At 43.0% G+C, this 16,725-nt stretch overlaps 1 protein-coding gene across 1 annotated transcript; it reads left to right on the plus strand.

Annotated features, from left to right (window-relative positions):
• Positions 1 to 8,822: 8,822 nt before the first annotated feature.
• On the plus strand, positions 8,823 to 13,901 carry LOC306842612 (uncharacterized protein). The gene is made up of 2 exons (XM_079373576.1): positions 8,823 to 9,187; positions 11,713 to 13,901. Exons 1-2 carry the CDS (start codon positions 9,175 to 9,177, stop codon positions 13,152 to 13,154), a joined length of 1,455 nt encoding a protein of 484 aa, XP_079229702.1. The 5' UTR covers positions 8,823 to 9,174; the 3' UTR covers positions 13,155 to 13,901.
• The last annotated feature ends 2,824 nt before the right edge of the window (positions 13,902 to 16,725 follow it).

The following is a 16,725-nucleotide window of genomic DNA, read 5'->3' on the forward strand; positions in this document are numbered from 1 at the left end:
AAGTCTTCTGCAAACAGTAGATTGTGATACCTTCACTACTGCCCTCTGGAGGTTTTGCTGATCTCACTTATAGTTGTTGCATGGTCTTTCCTGACAGCTCTCACAATGTTTCTTTCATCAACTGCAGTTGTTTTCCTTGGTCTACCTGTTCGATGTCTGTTACTTAGTACACCGGTGGCTTCTTTCTTCCTCAGGACATTCCAAATGGTTGAAATGGCTATGGCTAATGTGTGTGCAATGGCTCTGATTGATTTTCCTTCTTCTCTCAGCTTCACAATTGCTTGTTTTTCACCCATAGACAGCTCTCTGGTTTTCATGTTGATTACACATCTTAACTATAAATGCAGTTTGAACAGGCAAAACCCAAATCTGAAACTGAGCGTAGACATTCAGTGCTAATTATTGTTTGAATAATCATTGTGATGGGACACACCTGGGCAACAAAATACACCTGTCAGTCACATGTTCCAATACTTTTGCTCACATGGAAAATAGGGTTCAAACAAAATGTGATATCTTCTAAGTTGTGTGTCAGATCCAGATGTAAATACCTGGAAATAACACCCGGCATGTAAATCTCGTCTGATATTCATCTTTTGATGTCAAACCCAAAAGGTTTCAGTCTACAGCAAAAATAAAGGAATATGCCTCACTGTCCCAATACTTTTGGATGGGAGTGTATATAGGCCTATAGGAAGATAGTTCACACGTATTACTTACGAATGGGAGAGATTGGCGAATAAGCACCACCTTCTACATGTAAGAGCCAATCGTTGATTAGTAAAGTCATCATGTCACTGCAGCTGCCGTTAAAACCATAGATATGTATAGATGCCCTATTCCAGATACGTTACTCTGGCAACTTATGCTGGGAAACTAACCTTGTCTGGGGCAGGCTAACTGTCAAGCTAAACTGAATTCCTCTACTGACCAATAGGAACGTCTCGGTTACGTATGTAACCCTCGTTCCCTGAAGGAGGGAACAGAGACGTCACATCAGATGACCGACGAAATTGGGATCTCGCCAGTGAGACCAATCCACTTCGAGTGTAACTAAATGAGCCAATGGACATTGGCATGCGATCATTGCATCCAGCTGCCGCTGATCACAGCGTGAGTATAAGAGGCAGCAGGTGCACCGCATGAATTCATGCTTTCGCTGAGGAGCCGAGCCAGTGACCTGGCAGCTCAGCGGTGGTACAGCGACTGTGGCGACGTGACGTCTCCGTTCCCTCCATCAGGGAACGAGGGTGATGATGACTGACGAAATTGGGATCCCTACAAAAGCACCACAGGAGCTGCCCCTTCCAGTGCCCTGTGTAGGCCTCCTGACCCTTCCTATAAGGCAGACGATAGGACCGGGCTCTACACAGAGAAGTTCAACTACTGTTGTTCCTTGAGCAACCCAAACAGTAGGACTTGGATAACACTGGGAAGCGTGCCCTTCCGCTTGGAAGAGGCACACTGCAGAGTCACCTCCTCCCAGAGCGGGTTAAGTGACATTTAGACATGTGAAGTAACCCCGTAGCGCCCTAGTCTCTGAGATGGCTTAGGCTGCACCATTAGAGATGGCAGAACGTGGTGTGCCAGGGGAAACATGGCTCTATTAAGCATACTGTGGAATACACATATGGGATCCCGGCAGAGTCTTTCATATGGGCACTAGCCTCACACCAGATTTCAAGTCATTGGCTGAAGGCCTGGCGTCGGACGCTCTGCCACGTCCGGACGCTGGAGTGCTGGAGGACTCGACAGGGTTTGCCTGGTTAAGGAACTCTCTGGAGAATTAGGCATAAGAACGCCGCTAGCCGACTCTGAGCCGGGCCTCTCAGTGCCACTACCCGTTTGAGGTGAGAACACAGGAGGAAACCAGTTCGACGCGTAGGCTATAAAACCTAGCAAACGTGTTGGGAGTCGCCCAACCCGCAGCTCCACAGATGTCTGCTAGCGAGGCGCCACTATGGAGCCAATAACAAGACCTGCTCCTCGTCCTCCCTGATCTTGCACAGTGTCTGTGCTAGTAGGCTCACTGGGGGGAACGCATATTTGCACAGGGCCAGCTGTGTGCCAGTGCATCCGTGCCGAGCGTTGCCTCGGTTAAGGAGTAGAACCACTTGCAGTGGGTGGTTTCTGGAGATGCAAACAGGTCCACCTGAGCAGATCAGAACCGTCTCCAAATGAGCTGAATCGCCTGGGAATGGAGTCTCCACTCCCCTGGAAGTGCTGCTCGAGACAGCTCGTCGGCTGCCCAATTGAACACTCCTGGGATGTGGATGGCAGGAAGGGACCTCAGATGCTTCTGACTCCAGAGGAGGAGGTGGCAGGCGAGTTGCGACATGCGACGGGAGCGTAAACCGCCTTGCCTGTTGATATACGCAACGGTCGCAGTGTTGTCCGTACGGACCAGAAAGTCCTTGCCCAGAAGGCGCCCTCTGAGGTGGCAAGGCAAGGCGTACTGCCAGTAGCTCGAGGCAATTGATATGCCAACGCAGTTGGGGACCCGTCCATACCCCTGACACTGCGTGCCCCGTTGTATGTGGCTCCCCAGCCGGTGGCCGAGGCATCCGTGAATACTACAGCATGCCTGGATACCTGCTCCAGGGGCACTCCAGCCTGAAGGAACGAGGGATCTGACCACGGGCTGAAGGTTTTATGGCAGGCCGGTGTAATCTGAACCCGGTGAGTACCGCATTTCCACAGCCGCCTTGTGATTCGGCCATGGAGCCAGTGCTGAAGCGGTCTCATATGGAGCAGACCAAGTGGAACTATCACCGCAGCTACAGCCATATGCCCCAGGAGCCTCTGAAAGAGTTTCAGTGGAGCCGCCGTCCTGCCTGATAAAGTCTTGAGGCAGTTCAGCACCAACTGAGCACGTTTCTGGGTGAGGCGTGCTGTCTGGGTGACCGAATCCAACTCCATGCCGAGAAGATATCCTCTGCTTTGGCACGAGTTTGCTCTTTTCCCAATTGACACGAAGGCCCAACTGGCTGAGGTGCCTGAGCACCAGGTCTCTGTGTGCGCACAACTTCTCTTGAGACTGTGCAAGTATGAGGCAGTCATCGAGGTAGTTGAGGATGCGCACACCCCGTTCTCTCAGGGGAACAAGGGCCACCTCTGCGACTTTGGTGAAGATGCGAGGCGAAAGGGACAGCCCGAAGGGTACTGATATGCCCGACCCTCGAACGCGAATCACAGGAATGGCCTGTGTCACGGAAGAATCAAAACATTAAAGTATGCGTCCTTCAGGTCGATCGCTGCAAACCAATCTAGGGGATGGACGCACCCGAAAATGCGTTTCTACGTCAACATCTTGAACGGCATCTTGTGAAGTGCACGGTTCAAAACTCGCAGCTCCAAAATCGGTCGTAACCCACCACTTTTCTTGGGCCTGGGTCTGGGTGTGCAGTGTAACACTCACTTGATTCCTCCTCATGTTGGAGGAAACACAGGAACCCGGCTTGAGGCTTGTGACAGCCCGGCATGTGATGACTCTAGTGCTACCGCCCTTACCTGGTTCCACGAATGGGCAGGAGGGGTGCTCTTGGGCATCCCACTGCTGCTCGCTGGTGAGAGAGGAGAAGGGAAGCGAACCTGTGATGCACTCTCCTCCTCTTGAGACCCAGAGACTGAGGAAACCGCTCTTTTATTGAAGTTTTGGGTACCGCTGGCTAGGAACAAAAACAAAATTAAACAAAAGATTCTCCACCCAGCCCTCCTCCGGGGGAGAGAGTGGTGCAGTCAACATCTCCCGACGAGCAGTCTCTTCCATCTCTGGGTCGCCCTTCTCAGGACCTCTTGCACTTGCGCTTGCCGCCAGGTTTGGCGGGGGCCTGGACGGGCTGGGTGTTCTGCATGCGACCGGCTCCACAACGCTGCCTGGTGGAAGGCTGCTGTGCGGGAGCGGGAGCGGGGGGCGGCCGCAGGGGGGCGCCCGCGGCGATGAGCAGGCTGAGGGGCTGCCGCCGGGGTGGAAGCAGCAGGTTTCCTCCAGCGAATTATGTGCTTGATCGCTTCAGTCTGCTTCTGTGCCGCAAAGCTCTCAACAGCGTCGCCGAAGAGGCCGGTCTGTGACACGGGAGCATTCAGGAACTGTACCTTCTCCTGCTCCTCAATGTCAGCAAAACACAGCCAGAGATGGCACTCCTGGACCACTAGCGTGGAAATCGCACGACCCAGAGACTGAGCGGTCACCTTCGTGGTTCGAAGCGCGAGGTCCGTTGCAGCACACACCTCATGTAGAACCGCCAGGTCGTGACCACCCTCGTGCAGGTCTTTCAGGGCTCAGCCTGGTGGACATGCAGTAACGCCATGGTGTGGAGGGCAGAAGACATCTCCCCACAGGCTCTATAAGCACTGCTAGTTAGACCTGACGAATACTTAAAGGGCCGTGAGGGGAGACACGGGTAGCGGCTGTTGGACACACTTGCATGGCCACACCGCTCCTCTGAGGGGATGCCCGAGAACAACAGAGCACTGTGTGCAGAGTGAAACACACGTGGCTATGCCAGCACAAAAAAATGTCTGATGTTTTATGATGTTTAATTGATGTCGCTGTTTTAATGTCAAAAATGTCTTTTTATTGTTGTTAGCATAACTGTTGCAAATTAACAAACCTTTTATATTTTAAAACATTTTTATTTTTTATTTTTTGTTATATAATATATAAAAACTAATATGTATACAACTTTTTAAAATATAAAATGTATATTTTTTATGCTGGTGTCCGTCAGCGAATCTGCTGATGCACACCGTGCTGGGTTGTCATGGGAACATCCCAGCTGAAGATGATGAGGAAATTAGATCACTCCCTTTGCCAAGTTCATTCCAAACAACTAAATAATAGCAAGCACCTGCCCTGTTCACTCCAAAGTCCCCACTCCACGGGGATAGGGATGATCAATTCCATTTGGAATTTGCCCCATGAACCGTACGGTTTGATACATGTACCGTGCCACCCCTACTATACATAATAAAACAGCAAAAACACAAATATTTTACTGTCTTTACACTTTTAACAATTCAACAGTTTACTCTACAGTAGTTCAACAAATGAATTTTAAAGGGGTCATCGGATGCCCATTTTGAGTTAATATGATTTTTTAGGGTCTTAATGAAAAGTCTATAACATACTTTGGTTAAAATTTCTCAATTTTAGTGTAAAAAACACTTTCTTTACCCTGTCAAAATCAGCTCTGCTTTCATCAAGCTGTTTTTTTAGTGCATGTTCCTCTAAATGCTAATGAGCTCTGCTCGCCCCGCCCCTCTCTTCCTTAGGGTGATGAGCAATACTGTTTACTTTAGCCACGAAACTGGCTAACTAGCATGTTATTAGGGAAGGCGATTTGCAAATATTCATAAAAAACATTATGCTCACTTCTTCTGTAGATGAAGCTGGATCGCGAATGATTTGCATGAACATAGATGCATTTAGGCAGATCAGGGATCGGAGCATTCACTTCAAAGTGAAAGTAATGTTAATCCTCTGCGTCTTCAGCGGCTCAGATGTCGGGAGTAAATGATGACTGCTATATTCATTATTACATCCAACAACAAAATACCTCAATCGCTCAATCTGAGACATTCTTGTCTTCCCCAGCACCGGAGTCGACACTATGGCGGGCGGATGACAGCTCACTCAGGGCGGATATAAGGTAAGACGGTCTTGTCAATCAACTATTGATGAATATTAATGATGACTGCTATATTCATTACACTCCCTCGTGGGAGGGGCCTGTACAGAACAACCACATTCTGACAGGAATATCAGAACAGCCTGATCTGAGAAAGAGGATTTTAAAATAGGGATTTAAAAAAGAAACACTGGGTGTATTTTTATCATTATAGGATGGATGTGTGCACACACTTCCAACACACATTTATGTTCAAACAACTTGAAAAGTGAATTTTGCACCCGATGACCTCTTTAAGACAAGGAACTTTACTGTGGTTTGGTTTCTAATAGGATACTCACATTTGACCAACATTGCTTCTCTGATCTGTTCGATGATGACATATCTTCTCCCGTGGCCTCCTGGGATAGAAAAGTGTCCATTGGACGAGAAGGGATGCAGCGCAAACCGGAAGCTAACAATAAATTAAATTTTGCTTATTAGATTTTTTAATAACCTCTACACCTACGCCAAACCTAAACCTACCCCTTACAATAATGCAAAAACAGTCATTGTTGTAAAGTGTGAGAAAAATTATGCTACATTGATGTGTACATGCGCAGTAGTTTTTGCTGTATCCCATCTAGCTTTAACCTTGGATGAGCACGTCAGAATTTGGGATGAACCAGTAGGACATCTGGGGATTTCTCACCTACACTTTTATGAGTAGTGTAGTTCCCTTTCATAGGTTCACTTCAATGCTGCGATGACATCATCACTATGGAACCACCTCCAGTGTGACGAATGTCTGAAGCCCTTATACCATCACGCCAATTCATTGGCCAAATAGCGCTTATGTACATATGCTATATCAGCGTGCTGCACGCTATTTCATCAGATTTTAATTCCTTCAGGAAGCAGATCATCTGTTGCTTGTAGGAAAGCATTCTTTCATCGTGTTCTCAGCTATTTCGTTGGAAAAAAGTGCAGTTTACTCCGCTCAGCGGACACGATGAGTCACAGGAGATGTATCGAGCCGTGTGACAGGCATCACAGCGGGAGATGCACATGACAGGTGCGTGATATGCTTGGTCTTTGTCTTTGATGATTTGCGGCCTACCCCGGAGGCCTGTAATGCTAAGGAGCTCAGGAGAGCTATGGATTTGGCGCTTAGAGCTACCAAACATAGGGCAGGGTAGGTCCATGGCAGGAATGGTGTTAGTTGAGCGCCACCTTTGGCTCACTCTCACTGACATAAAAGAAAAGGACAGGACTTTTCTATTTGACGCCCCCATTTCTAAAGATGGCCTATTTGGGGATTTGGTCAGGTTTGCTTTCGAGGGCAAAGCTTACCAATATGGTGTTCTTTCGTTCAGACTAGCTCTGGCTCCTCGAACGTTTACAAAATGTATGAACGCAGCTCTGACCCCGTTGCGGCTCCAGGGCGTCCGAATTTTGAATTACCTGGATGATTGGCTAATGTTACCTCAATCTCAGAATCAAGCACTGACACATCGAGACGTGGTGCTCGATCATCTGAGGAGCCTAGGATTACGGACAAACCTACAAAAGAGTGTCCTGCTGCTATGTCAGCAAACAAACTTTTTGGGGGTGGACTTGGATTCTCACACGATGTGGGCACGTCTGTCTCCCGCATGCGTACAGTCATTACAGACCTGTCTAAGTCAGTTCAAGACAGGGCGCCTAGTCCACGTAGGCTTGTGTCTCAGACTGTTGGGTTTGATGGCAGCGCCATCCCCTGTAGTTCAACTGGACCTGCTCCACATGCGGCTGTTTCAGTGGTGGGCCAAGAGCCATAACAGTTCACCTCATTGTCATCTGCTTCGCAGAATTGCGTTGACTCGCAGAGGCTTTCATGCTCTGAGCCCGTGGATGAGACCCCAGTTCCTTCGGGAAGGAGTCCAGCTGGGGGCATTTTGTCATCACAAGATGATCACGACGGACGCATCCCTTATAGGCTGGGGGCGGTCCATCAAAGACGCCCAGTCTGTGGAGTCTGGACAGAGATGCATCGTGGAAATTCCATCCTTCGTCATGTGGAAATCAGAGAAAATAACACGCTGATAAAGCCTACGTACATACGCGTGGGGGGTGGTGCTAAGTGCTATTTGGCCAATGAATTGGTGTGATGGTATAAGGGCTTCAGACATTCGTCACACTGGAGGTGTTCCCATAGCGATGACGTCATCGCAGCATCTCGTTCCCTATTCAGGAAACCAAGGTTACATAGGTCACCAAGATGTTTCAGACATAGGCCTACTACTCTTTTCACGTACAGTTTCAGACTCAGCTATTAACTCAGAGTTTCCCACTTGTAAATACGACGTTGTTGGGTCATTTATTTACTTGAAAATCATAATTACGATATTTAAGACCTCACTTGAAGCACATAAAGCAATAATGAGCAACAGGGCTGATGCTGTCTCAGGTGATGATCCCAGCCGCGCTGCTATTCAGAAAAACAGTGCAATTATATCATGACATTACTGTGATACTGCTTTTACACAACAGTTAAATGAACAAGAAGTTAATATAAAGCAATTTACATTTTAGACACAATATTGACAGTAAGTTTGTTTTTGCTCCACCCGTGAAATAGCCTAGTTCCTGCCATCAAACCGTGACATTTCGTTCAATGATTCAGTGATGTAACCTGCAGATGTTTGAAAATGAAAAGGTCAATAAAAAATAGAAACTTCTTATTTAAAGTTGCTGTTTATTATTGTTTACACAAACTTTTTTTTCTAAATATTACAAAATTGTTGCATGTCACTAGCATGTTTTTTTTTTTTTTCTCAATAAACTTAATATTAACCTTAATTAATTTGTACACCTTAATAACATGCTTCCAATGTGCTTCATGAAAAATGTTCCACCAGCCTCTTATGTAATTTTTTTTATTATTATCAATTTATTTATTTATTGTATTTTCTAGGTCATTTTAATCCCAAATAGGACAATATAGAATAACAATCACTTTTCTAAAGGCCAGTTAATAACAGGCAGGTTAAGGTTTAATAAAATAATTGGAACACTTTAAAATAATCTGAATGGAAAATACAGATCTTCAAATTAAGTTTATTCAGAGGGTGAATTCAGGCTAATTCAGGACATGGGCTCTCTATATATTTTTGCAGAATAAGCACAGAGAAAAAGGCAATTTATTAAAACACTTAATCTAGTTAAAATCAGTAACTCTTTCAGTACATTTGGGCAAGTCATGGAGCGCTTTGTAGCCTACTGTACATTTCCTCTCTTTTTTTATATTTGATTGAGTCAGACCTGTGTTGCTCAACCCAGCTCAATCAACACAAGCACATCATAGCAGACAAACTGGAGCAACATTTCTCAACTGCGCCCACTTCAAGACCGTTAAATATATAAAAGGACATAGCAGGGCAAAAGAAGAAGCAAATGCAAACTTCTGACGGCAGATGAGATTGTTTGTAAACTCGCGCAGGATATTGTAGTGAAATGCTTCAGCTCGGACCACTCGTGCCGACAAGCTTCACGGATTTTATGCACGCTTCTCAGTTCTGCCGGAATGTTTTCGAGAGGTAGGTAGCTGCTGTAAATGTCTCTTTGTTATCTTATGTCTGACATTTCCTTTTTAGCCTAACTGTCCTGATCTAGATAGCCTATAAGTTGCACTTTGCCTAAATAGCTTACTTTCAGTTTCAGTTTAAGTTTTTATTATTTTCGGATTATGTGCTTATTGTTTTAATACCATTTCTTGCATTAATAATCAATTACAGAATACAAATAAAATAAAAATATACGGCGGCAGTAACTTCATAAATATTTCTTATCAAAACCGCTCAGAACTGCATGGACCGTTAAGTGCGTGTGTAACAGTACAGCTGGCTAGGCTATAGGCCTATTCTGTTTTAAAAACACTGATTTACTTTAGGGTTGAGTTTGGTTGAACTGGGCGAAAGTTGTTTTCTTTCTCTTGACGTTTTCTTTTGTTTAAAAGTGGGAACATTTTATTTTATTTTATTTTATTTACTTATTTAGTTTTGCTATTTTGGTTATCCTATTTTTTTAATATCAAAAAATGTTTAAGCGTGGTGGGGGTCTGTCCTGTCAGATGAGACCTAACCCCCTTCAAACACTTCAAAACAACACGAAGGGCGGCTGGAAAATTATGCGATTCCACCCTTTTATTGTACAAACGGAGCAAGAACGGAGCCTAATGTGTATCGATGCAGTGATAAAGTTGCCCGCAACTCAATGGTTTTGTCTAGATAGGAAGAAATATCTACGAAGTTTGCGCAAATATCCACAACATTAATAAAAACACGGAAATAAGAGCACAATCTGGCAAGAAGAGATTTGCGTTCTTTTCTTTTTTTTTTAATTCAGTGCCACGTGAACAAGCATATAACCACACAATAACACCATTAGCTGCCAGAGAGAGAGAAAAAGATGCATACATTTTAGTGCTTTTAAAACATTATTTTTCAGTGTTTTTGTTGTTGCTGTTTTTACAAAAGGTTTAAAGTATAAAGTAATTTAGGCTATGATATGATCTGAGAAATTTGGTTTAACTTAATAACATCCCTGCTATAAAACAATACACACCATCACACAATTTGTAATGGTTTTACTGGTTATAATGGGACTTGTATTGGTTTTAATGGAAACTGTAATAGACTCTTTTGGTTTATGCTGGTAATTGGTCGCCTTCTATTGGTGGCTTGTTAAAACCACTAAATCCTAATGGAATACGTCCCAAAACACACTACAGAATACAGTTTTTTAATGGTTAAAAGTTTGTAATGGTGTTTGTAGTGTAAACCATTAGAATTTCAGTGATGGTTTCTATTGTTTTTATTTATTTGTTTGTTTTTTCTGGGGTGAGGGCGGTCTGTTTTTTTTTTTTTTTTTTTGGCTGCGAGGGCCGGTGTTGTCATGCCGCTGGGTTGAAATATGGATTTTTTTTTCTCATGCTGAACAACAATATTTAATGTATATGCATTAATACAAGGGGTTGGTTTAGGGTTGGGGTATGTTAATAACACCTAATTACTGCATTTGCATTACTGTAAGGGTAGGGTTAGGGTTGTGGTAGGTGTGGACGTTAGTTTGACATGTAGCATGTAATTTGTTGGAGATGTGCGAGCAAAAAATAATAGATTAAAAATGGATAATAGAAAGTGCAAAGGCAGCGCTGAAAAAGGTCATAATAAAAAAAAAAGAAAGCTCTAGAAAAATACAATGAATTACAAAGGCAGCAGAGAACAGTGCACTATTACAGACTTATATACTGAGGTTTTAATTACATTACATTAATATAGTCAGTCATGAACTAAAGTGGGCCGGTCTAAAGCATGAAACTCCAGGGTTGAAAATGAGTCCCACTTTGGCCCTGGCAGGGATTGTTCTTTACTTTCCAAATGATCATTCTGAAAATAAAAAAAGCACATTTCATAACACTATTCATCATTTTTGTGTGATGTCGTAGCTTTACAGAAATGCACACCTTTACTTAAAAACATAAAATAACCCTTTATTCCAACATAGATAGTGTGTCCAAAATCACACACTGTCCGAGTAGGTAATACATTTGAATTTGAATTTACTTCACAACCATTAAAAAAGTGTGCTCTACATCGTATAAACACGGCTAGTATATATGAAATTTGGACATACTTATATCCGCCAGTTTTTTACTGTCACATGACCTACATCAGTTGCTTCACTTCACTGACATACATAAATCCTCTATAGTAAAGTGTTCATCTAATACACATGGAAGTTGTAGGTCATCCAGGTACTTTTCACCTACTGTACTCTGAAACTACACATAGGCTAGTAGGGAAGTATGCGATTACTGATGCAGATTTACTCTTCCAATTCTTTCTTATGTAAAGCATGCTTGGAATTAAAAATGCACTGCTCAGTTTTAGTCGCAATAAAAATTCAATAAAAATTATTCATACAGTCCCAACACAAATGGATTAAGTAAACCTTCACACGTGTAAGTGGATTGAAAGTAATGATATTAAATTGTGATCAAATTTTCATTTGTGTTGCTTTAATAGAAACAACCATACAATTTGTGTTTTTCTTTCTTTAGGGAAATGCGATGTGAAATATGAACGACTAAAGAGTGAATCAGAAGCAAAGCCTTCTAAGAAGACGACCCGTGCATTGAAGATCTTTTTTATTTTTTGCTTATTAATTGTGTTTTTACTTATTTTCTTAATTTATTTACAAGATAACTTTAAAACACATTATAAAGGCAAACCTGAATACTCTGGCCCGCCAACTCATCCTTCCTTCCCTCATTTACCAACCCTCCAAACACCACACATCTCCACATCCACCAGTCCTCCGTCTGCAAAGGCATGTGGTGTTCAAGTGAAGGACGGGCCTGTGATTAAAGTTGACCACCTTAACACATACGTGATCGGCTCTTACATGGACCATCGTTTTGATGAGAAACAAATAAAGACGATTGCCATTGTTCTTCGAAGTGAGCAGGCGACGTTCAGCTGTGTGATGTGCTGCAACGGGACGACTGTTACGTTATCAGCTCAATACTCAATTCATGACGACCACTTTAACTTTGAATACGGCACTGCTACCATCACGTGCCAAATCAAAAGCACATGTTTGACACCGACGCATGTTGCAATCACAGCCAGTGGAGTCTCAGAGAGTATAACATCCTTCCAACCTGTTAGAAACAGAGATGTTCCAACAACCTTCCCGTATGAGTTCACAATCTGCATCTCTGTCATGTATGACTACAAGAGTGTGCTGAATCTAGTCCAGTCCATGGAGATGTTCAGACTGCTTGGTGCTCAAAGGGTGGTGATATATAAAACCAACTGTGATTCAGACACACAGAAGGTTCTGGACTATTATGAGAGAACTGGTTTCGTGGAGATCATTCCGTGGACGATTAAAAATCACATTAAAGTGTCTCGTGGCTGGAATATAAATAAGTCGCCAGGTCAGCTGCAGTACTTTGGGCAAATCCCTGCGCTTAACGACTGCGTTCATCGTTACATGTACCAAAGTCGCTATGTGGCGCTACAAGACATGGATGAACTCATTCTGCCTCTCAAAGTGAAAACCTGGACGGAGATGTTGCCTGAGCTTGAGCGCATGTACGGTTCTGATGTGGGCTTTGAGTTTGAGAATAACCAGTTCCCGCTCACAGCAAAGGCTCATGCAGATTATGAGCAAAACAAATGGAAAAACTTACAGGGAGTGAATATTTTAAATTATATCGACCGAGAACCCAACCGCCCTAATACTTTCAACAATTACAAGATTATAGTAAATCCTCAGCTGGTGTTGAGAGCTACAGTCCATGGCTTGCTGGCCAGTGTGAACAGAATGCCCACTCTCCGGGTGAATAATGCCATCGCTCGCATGTACCACTTTAAAAACTTTACATATTCACCCGACACAAACCTTGTAAGAGATGATCATCTCTGGGACTATGCCAGTGATCTTATACCGGCTGTTTCTAAAGTGCTACAGGCCTGTGGACTCATTGAGGCTTAGATTTAAAGAGTCATCGTGTTTCTATGCTCAAATGATTGTAATGAAGGACTGTCTGTCACTGGTATCTGGGCTTTAGTGTTAATGATGTATGATCTGCATCTTCTGTATATTATTTAAAAAAAAATTGAACTTTAATCAATGTGTAGTGTGTATGTTGTGCATAAAAAGATCTACAAAGTTACAAATCTCAAAGTCTACTCCAAAAGGAGATATTTCGTTTTTAAAAAATCCCTTTTCAAGAACTACAACGATCGAACGGCTTGTTTGGACTACAAAGTTGTTTTCTTGTATTTGTGGTATCACAAAGCGGTCCATTAGAATATCATTAAAATAAATCCTGTCGATGGAAATTTGAATGGTTGGGGGGTGGGGAGAACGCTTGGTTGAGCACTGCACGTTTCAAAATCAAAACCCGGTGCAGGTGTTTTATATCACTGTATTTCTGATGGAAAACGACTGTCTTCAGACAATTTTGGATATCATTTTAATTTCATCTTGCATGTAATGTCTGATAAAGCAGCGTATGTGAGCAGAGCTCTGCTTTGTGTGCAGCGTTACCGGGGAAACCTGGATCTCTCCCGCTCCAACAGCACCTCCTGCTAGGAGAGAATTAATTTGCATATATATGCGGCCACGAATATTGTAAGTCTGTGGGACTATGGTATTATTAAATTCAACTGTATAAAAGTTTCACTGCAATTGATGTTATAATGTTAGAATTAAAGAACAATAAACATAATACATATTACATATGTATTACATATTACACAACTGCATTGACTAGGTATTACACATAGTCAATGCAGTTATTTTTAAGCTGTTGTTGACATCCTGTCTAAAACGTGATTTAGCCCAAAAAAAACAACAATAACACTACCACTATAATATGTCTTGTAATATCCATGCGTGCAAAGGTTCTGCGGGATCCTCCTGTTCAATATTCTCTGGGTCTGAATTGATATGGCAATATTGATGAACTTGCTGCTTTGGCAGTACTGAAACACCGTCTAAGCTGTTCGCCAATCACAACGCACTGAGACAGCAACCAACCAGCCAGACATTTTGTTTTTCGGAAGGCAGGCCTTCATCAAACCCGGAACTAATCGAGCCGTTTGTGGCAGGCTGGGGAGAAAGGTATTGTAATAATGTGAATTATGTGAAAAATAACGATTTTCGAACCACCAAGCATGAGAGCATGTTCTAGTACACCCCCAAAACAAAATCAAGACTTTGTCTTTGATTTTGACAAAAGAGCATACTAGGACCACTTTGCATCTAAGTTACAGTCGCGTCTTTTTACTCTTGCATTTAATTAATTAGGGCAGAGTGGGGGAAACGCCCCCTACTGTTTTCCCCAAAATAACCACAAGATAAAGTCAAGATGAATATTTATTGTAACTATGCACTACGTTGACAATAGTGATGTAAAAGTTTTCACCATGAATCACCGTTCGCCCACTCTACCATATATTTAGTTTATCACTTTTATCACTTCTTTTTTTATTTTTCCTCTCTTCCTTTGTACAGCACAGTGGTCAACTCTTGTTGTGTTTATTTGTGCTTTATAAGTAAATAAATGAAAATTAAATAAATTAATGTTTTATTAACAACGTTAAGGAGGCGCACGTTCAGATAATTAACCTAATTAACATGAGAGGAGCACAATCAGTAATCAACTCAGTTAACAAGACAAGAGGCGTGTATACAGGTCCTTCTCAAAAAATTAGCATATTGTGATAAAGTTCATTATTTTCTGTAATGTACTGATAAACATTAGACTTTCATATATTTTAGATTCATTACACACAACTGAAGTAGTTCAAGCCTTTTATTGTTTTAATATTGATGATTTTGGCATACAGCTCATGAAAACCCAAAATTCCTATCTCAAAAAATTAGCATATCATGAAAAGGTTCTCTAAACGAGCTATTAACCTAATCATCTGAATCAACTAATTAACTCTAAACACCTGCAAAAGATTCCTGAGACTTTTAAAAACTTCCAGCCTGGTTCATTACTCAAAACCGCAATCATGGGTAAGACTGCCGACCTGACTGCTGTCCAGAAGGCCATCATTGACACCCTCAAGCAAGAGGGTAAGACACAGAAAGACATTTCTGAACGAATAGGCTGTTCCCAGAGTGCTGTATCAAGGCACCTCAGTGGGAAGTCTGTGGGAAGGAAAAAGTGTGGCAGCAAACGCAGCACAACGAGAAGAGGTGACCGGACCCTGAGGAAGATTGTGGAGAAGGACCGATTCCAGACCTTGGGGGACCTGCGGAAGCAGTGGACTGAGTCTGGAGTAGAAACATCTAGAGCCACCGTGTACAGGCGTGTGCAGGAAATGGGCTACAGGTGCCGCATTCCCCAGGTCAAGCCACTTTTGAACCAGAAACAGCGGCAGAAGCGCCTGACCTGAGCTACAGAGAAGCAGCACTGGACTGTTGCTCAGTGGTCCAAAGTACTTTTTTCGGATGAAAGCAAATTTTGCATGTCATTCGGAAATCAAGGTGCCAGAGTCTGGAGGAAGACTGGGGAGAGGGAAATGCCAAAATGCCTGAAGTCCAGTGTCAAGTACCCACAGTCAGTGATGGTCTGGGGTGCCATGTCAGCTGCTGGTGTTGGTCCACTGTGTTTTATCAAGGGCAGGGTCAATGCAGCTAGCTATCAGGAGATTTTGGAGCACTTCATGCTTCCATCTGCTGAAAAGCTTTATGGTGTAGAAAATGAATTCTACAAAAATATATTTATTTTATTATTTAGCTTTTAGGGAATCACTCTTAAGAGTTGATCTTCATATGATTAATTGTTATTAATCAGAATGTACAGCTTATGCCTTGTTAACGACTTGTCCAGCAAGCATTAATAACAGCAAGTTATCTTTTAACACGTTGTTTATTTCATTCGTGGCCAACGATTAAAATAAATCAAATAGTTAAATTGAGTCAACTTAGTTAGCTCCTGAGCGTAGGTAAAACGCGATCTTTTTGGCAAATAGTTACGACATGTTAAATCGCATAACACAGACAAAAATTTCTTAATAAAGTCAAAGTTTTATTCACTAACTCTAATACACTACTGACAACACAAACAGACATGAACACACACATACGTTGCAATGGGAGCGAGTTATTTATATCTGAAGAGAGAGAGACTTAGGTTTTAATGCTAGCTTTTCAACCTGAGGGAACTCATAGACAAAGAAGTATTTTATCTTTACTCTTAAACAACAGGTAGATATATCACCAGTTTCCAGTAGATTCAAGAGAAGTTCATTTGCCTTACTGTTCGTGTTTCTGTAGGTTCAAAAGTCTTTCCTTCAGGTGAAGTTCGTTCTTTGCTCAGCTTGAGACGGATCGCGTGCGGATTGGTCGTGTGACGCGGTTGCTCTTCAGTGGTTGGTCGTCTCGTTCTGACGTGGTGAACCTTTCAGGAAGGCTATTCAGGTCTTAGAAGTTTAACTTTGATCGCTGTGCAATGCCCCCGCCGTGATGTTAGAGGCCAGAAGCGCCTTGCAGCGTGAGCAGAACGAGAGACGAGCGAGGCGTGCGTGGCCTCCTGTTGTTTTCA

The sequence above is a fragment of the Barbus barbus genome, assembly GCF_936440315.1.
Source record: "Barbus barbus genome assembly, chromosome: 23".
Classification (NCBI taxonomy): Eukaryota; Metazoa; Chordata; class Actinopteri; order Cypriniformes; family Cyprinidae; genus Barbus; species Barbus barbus.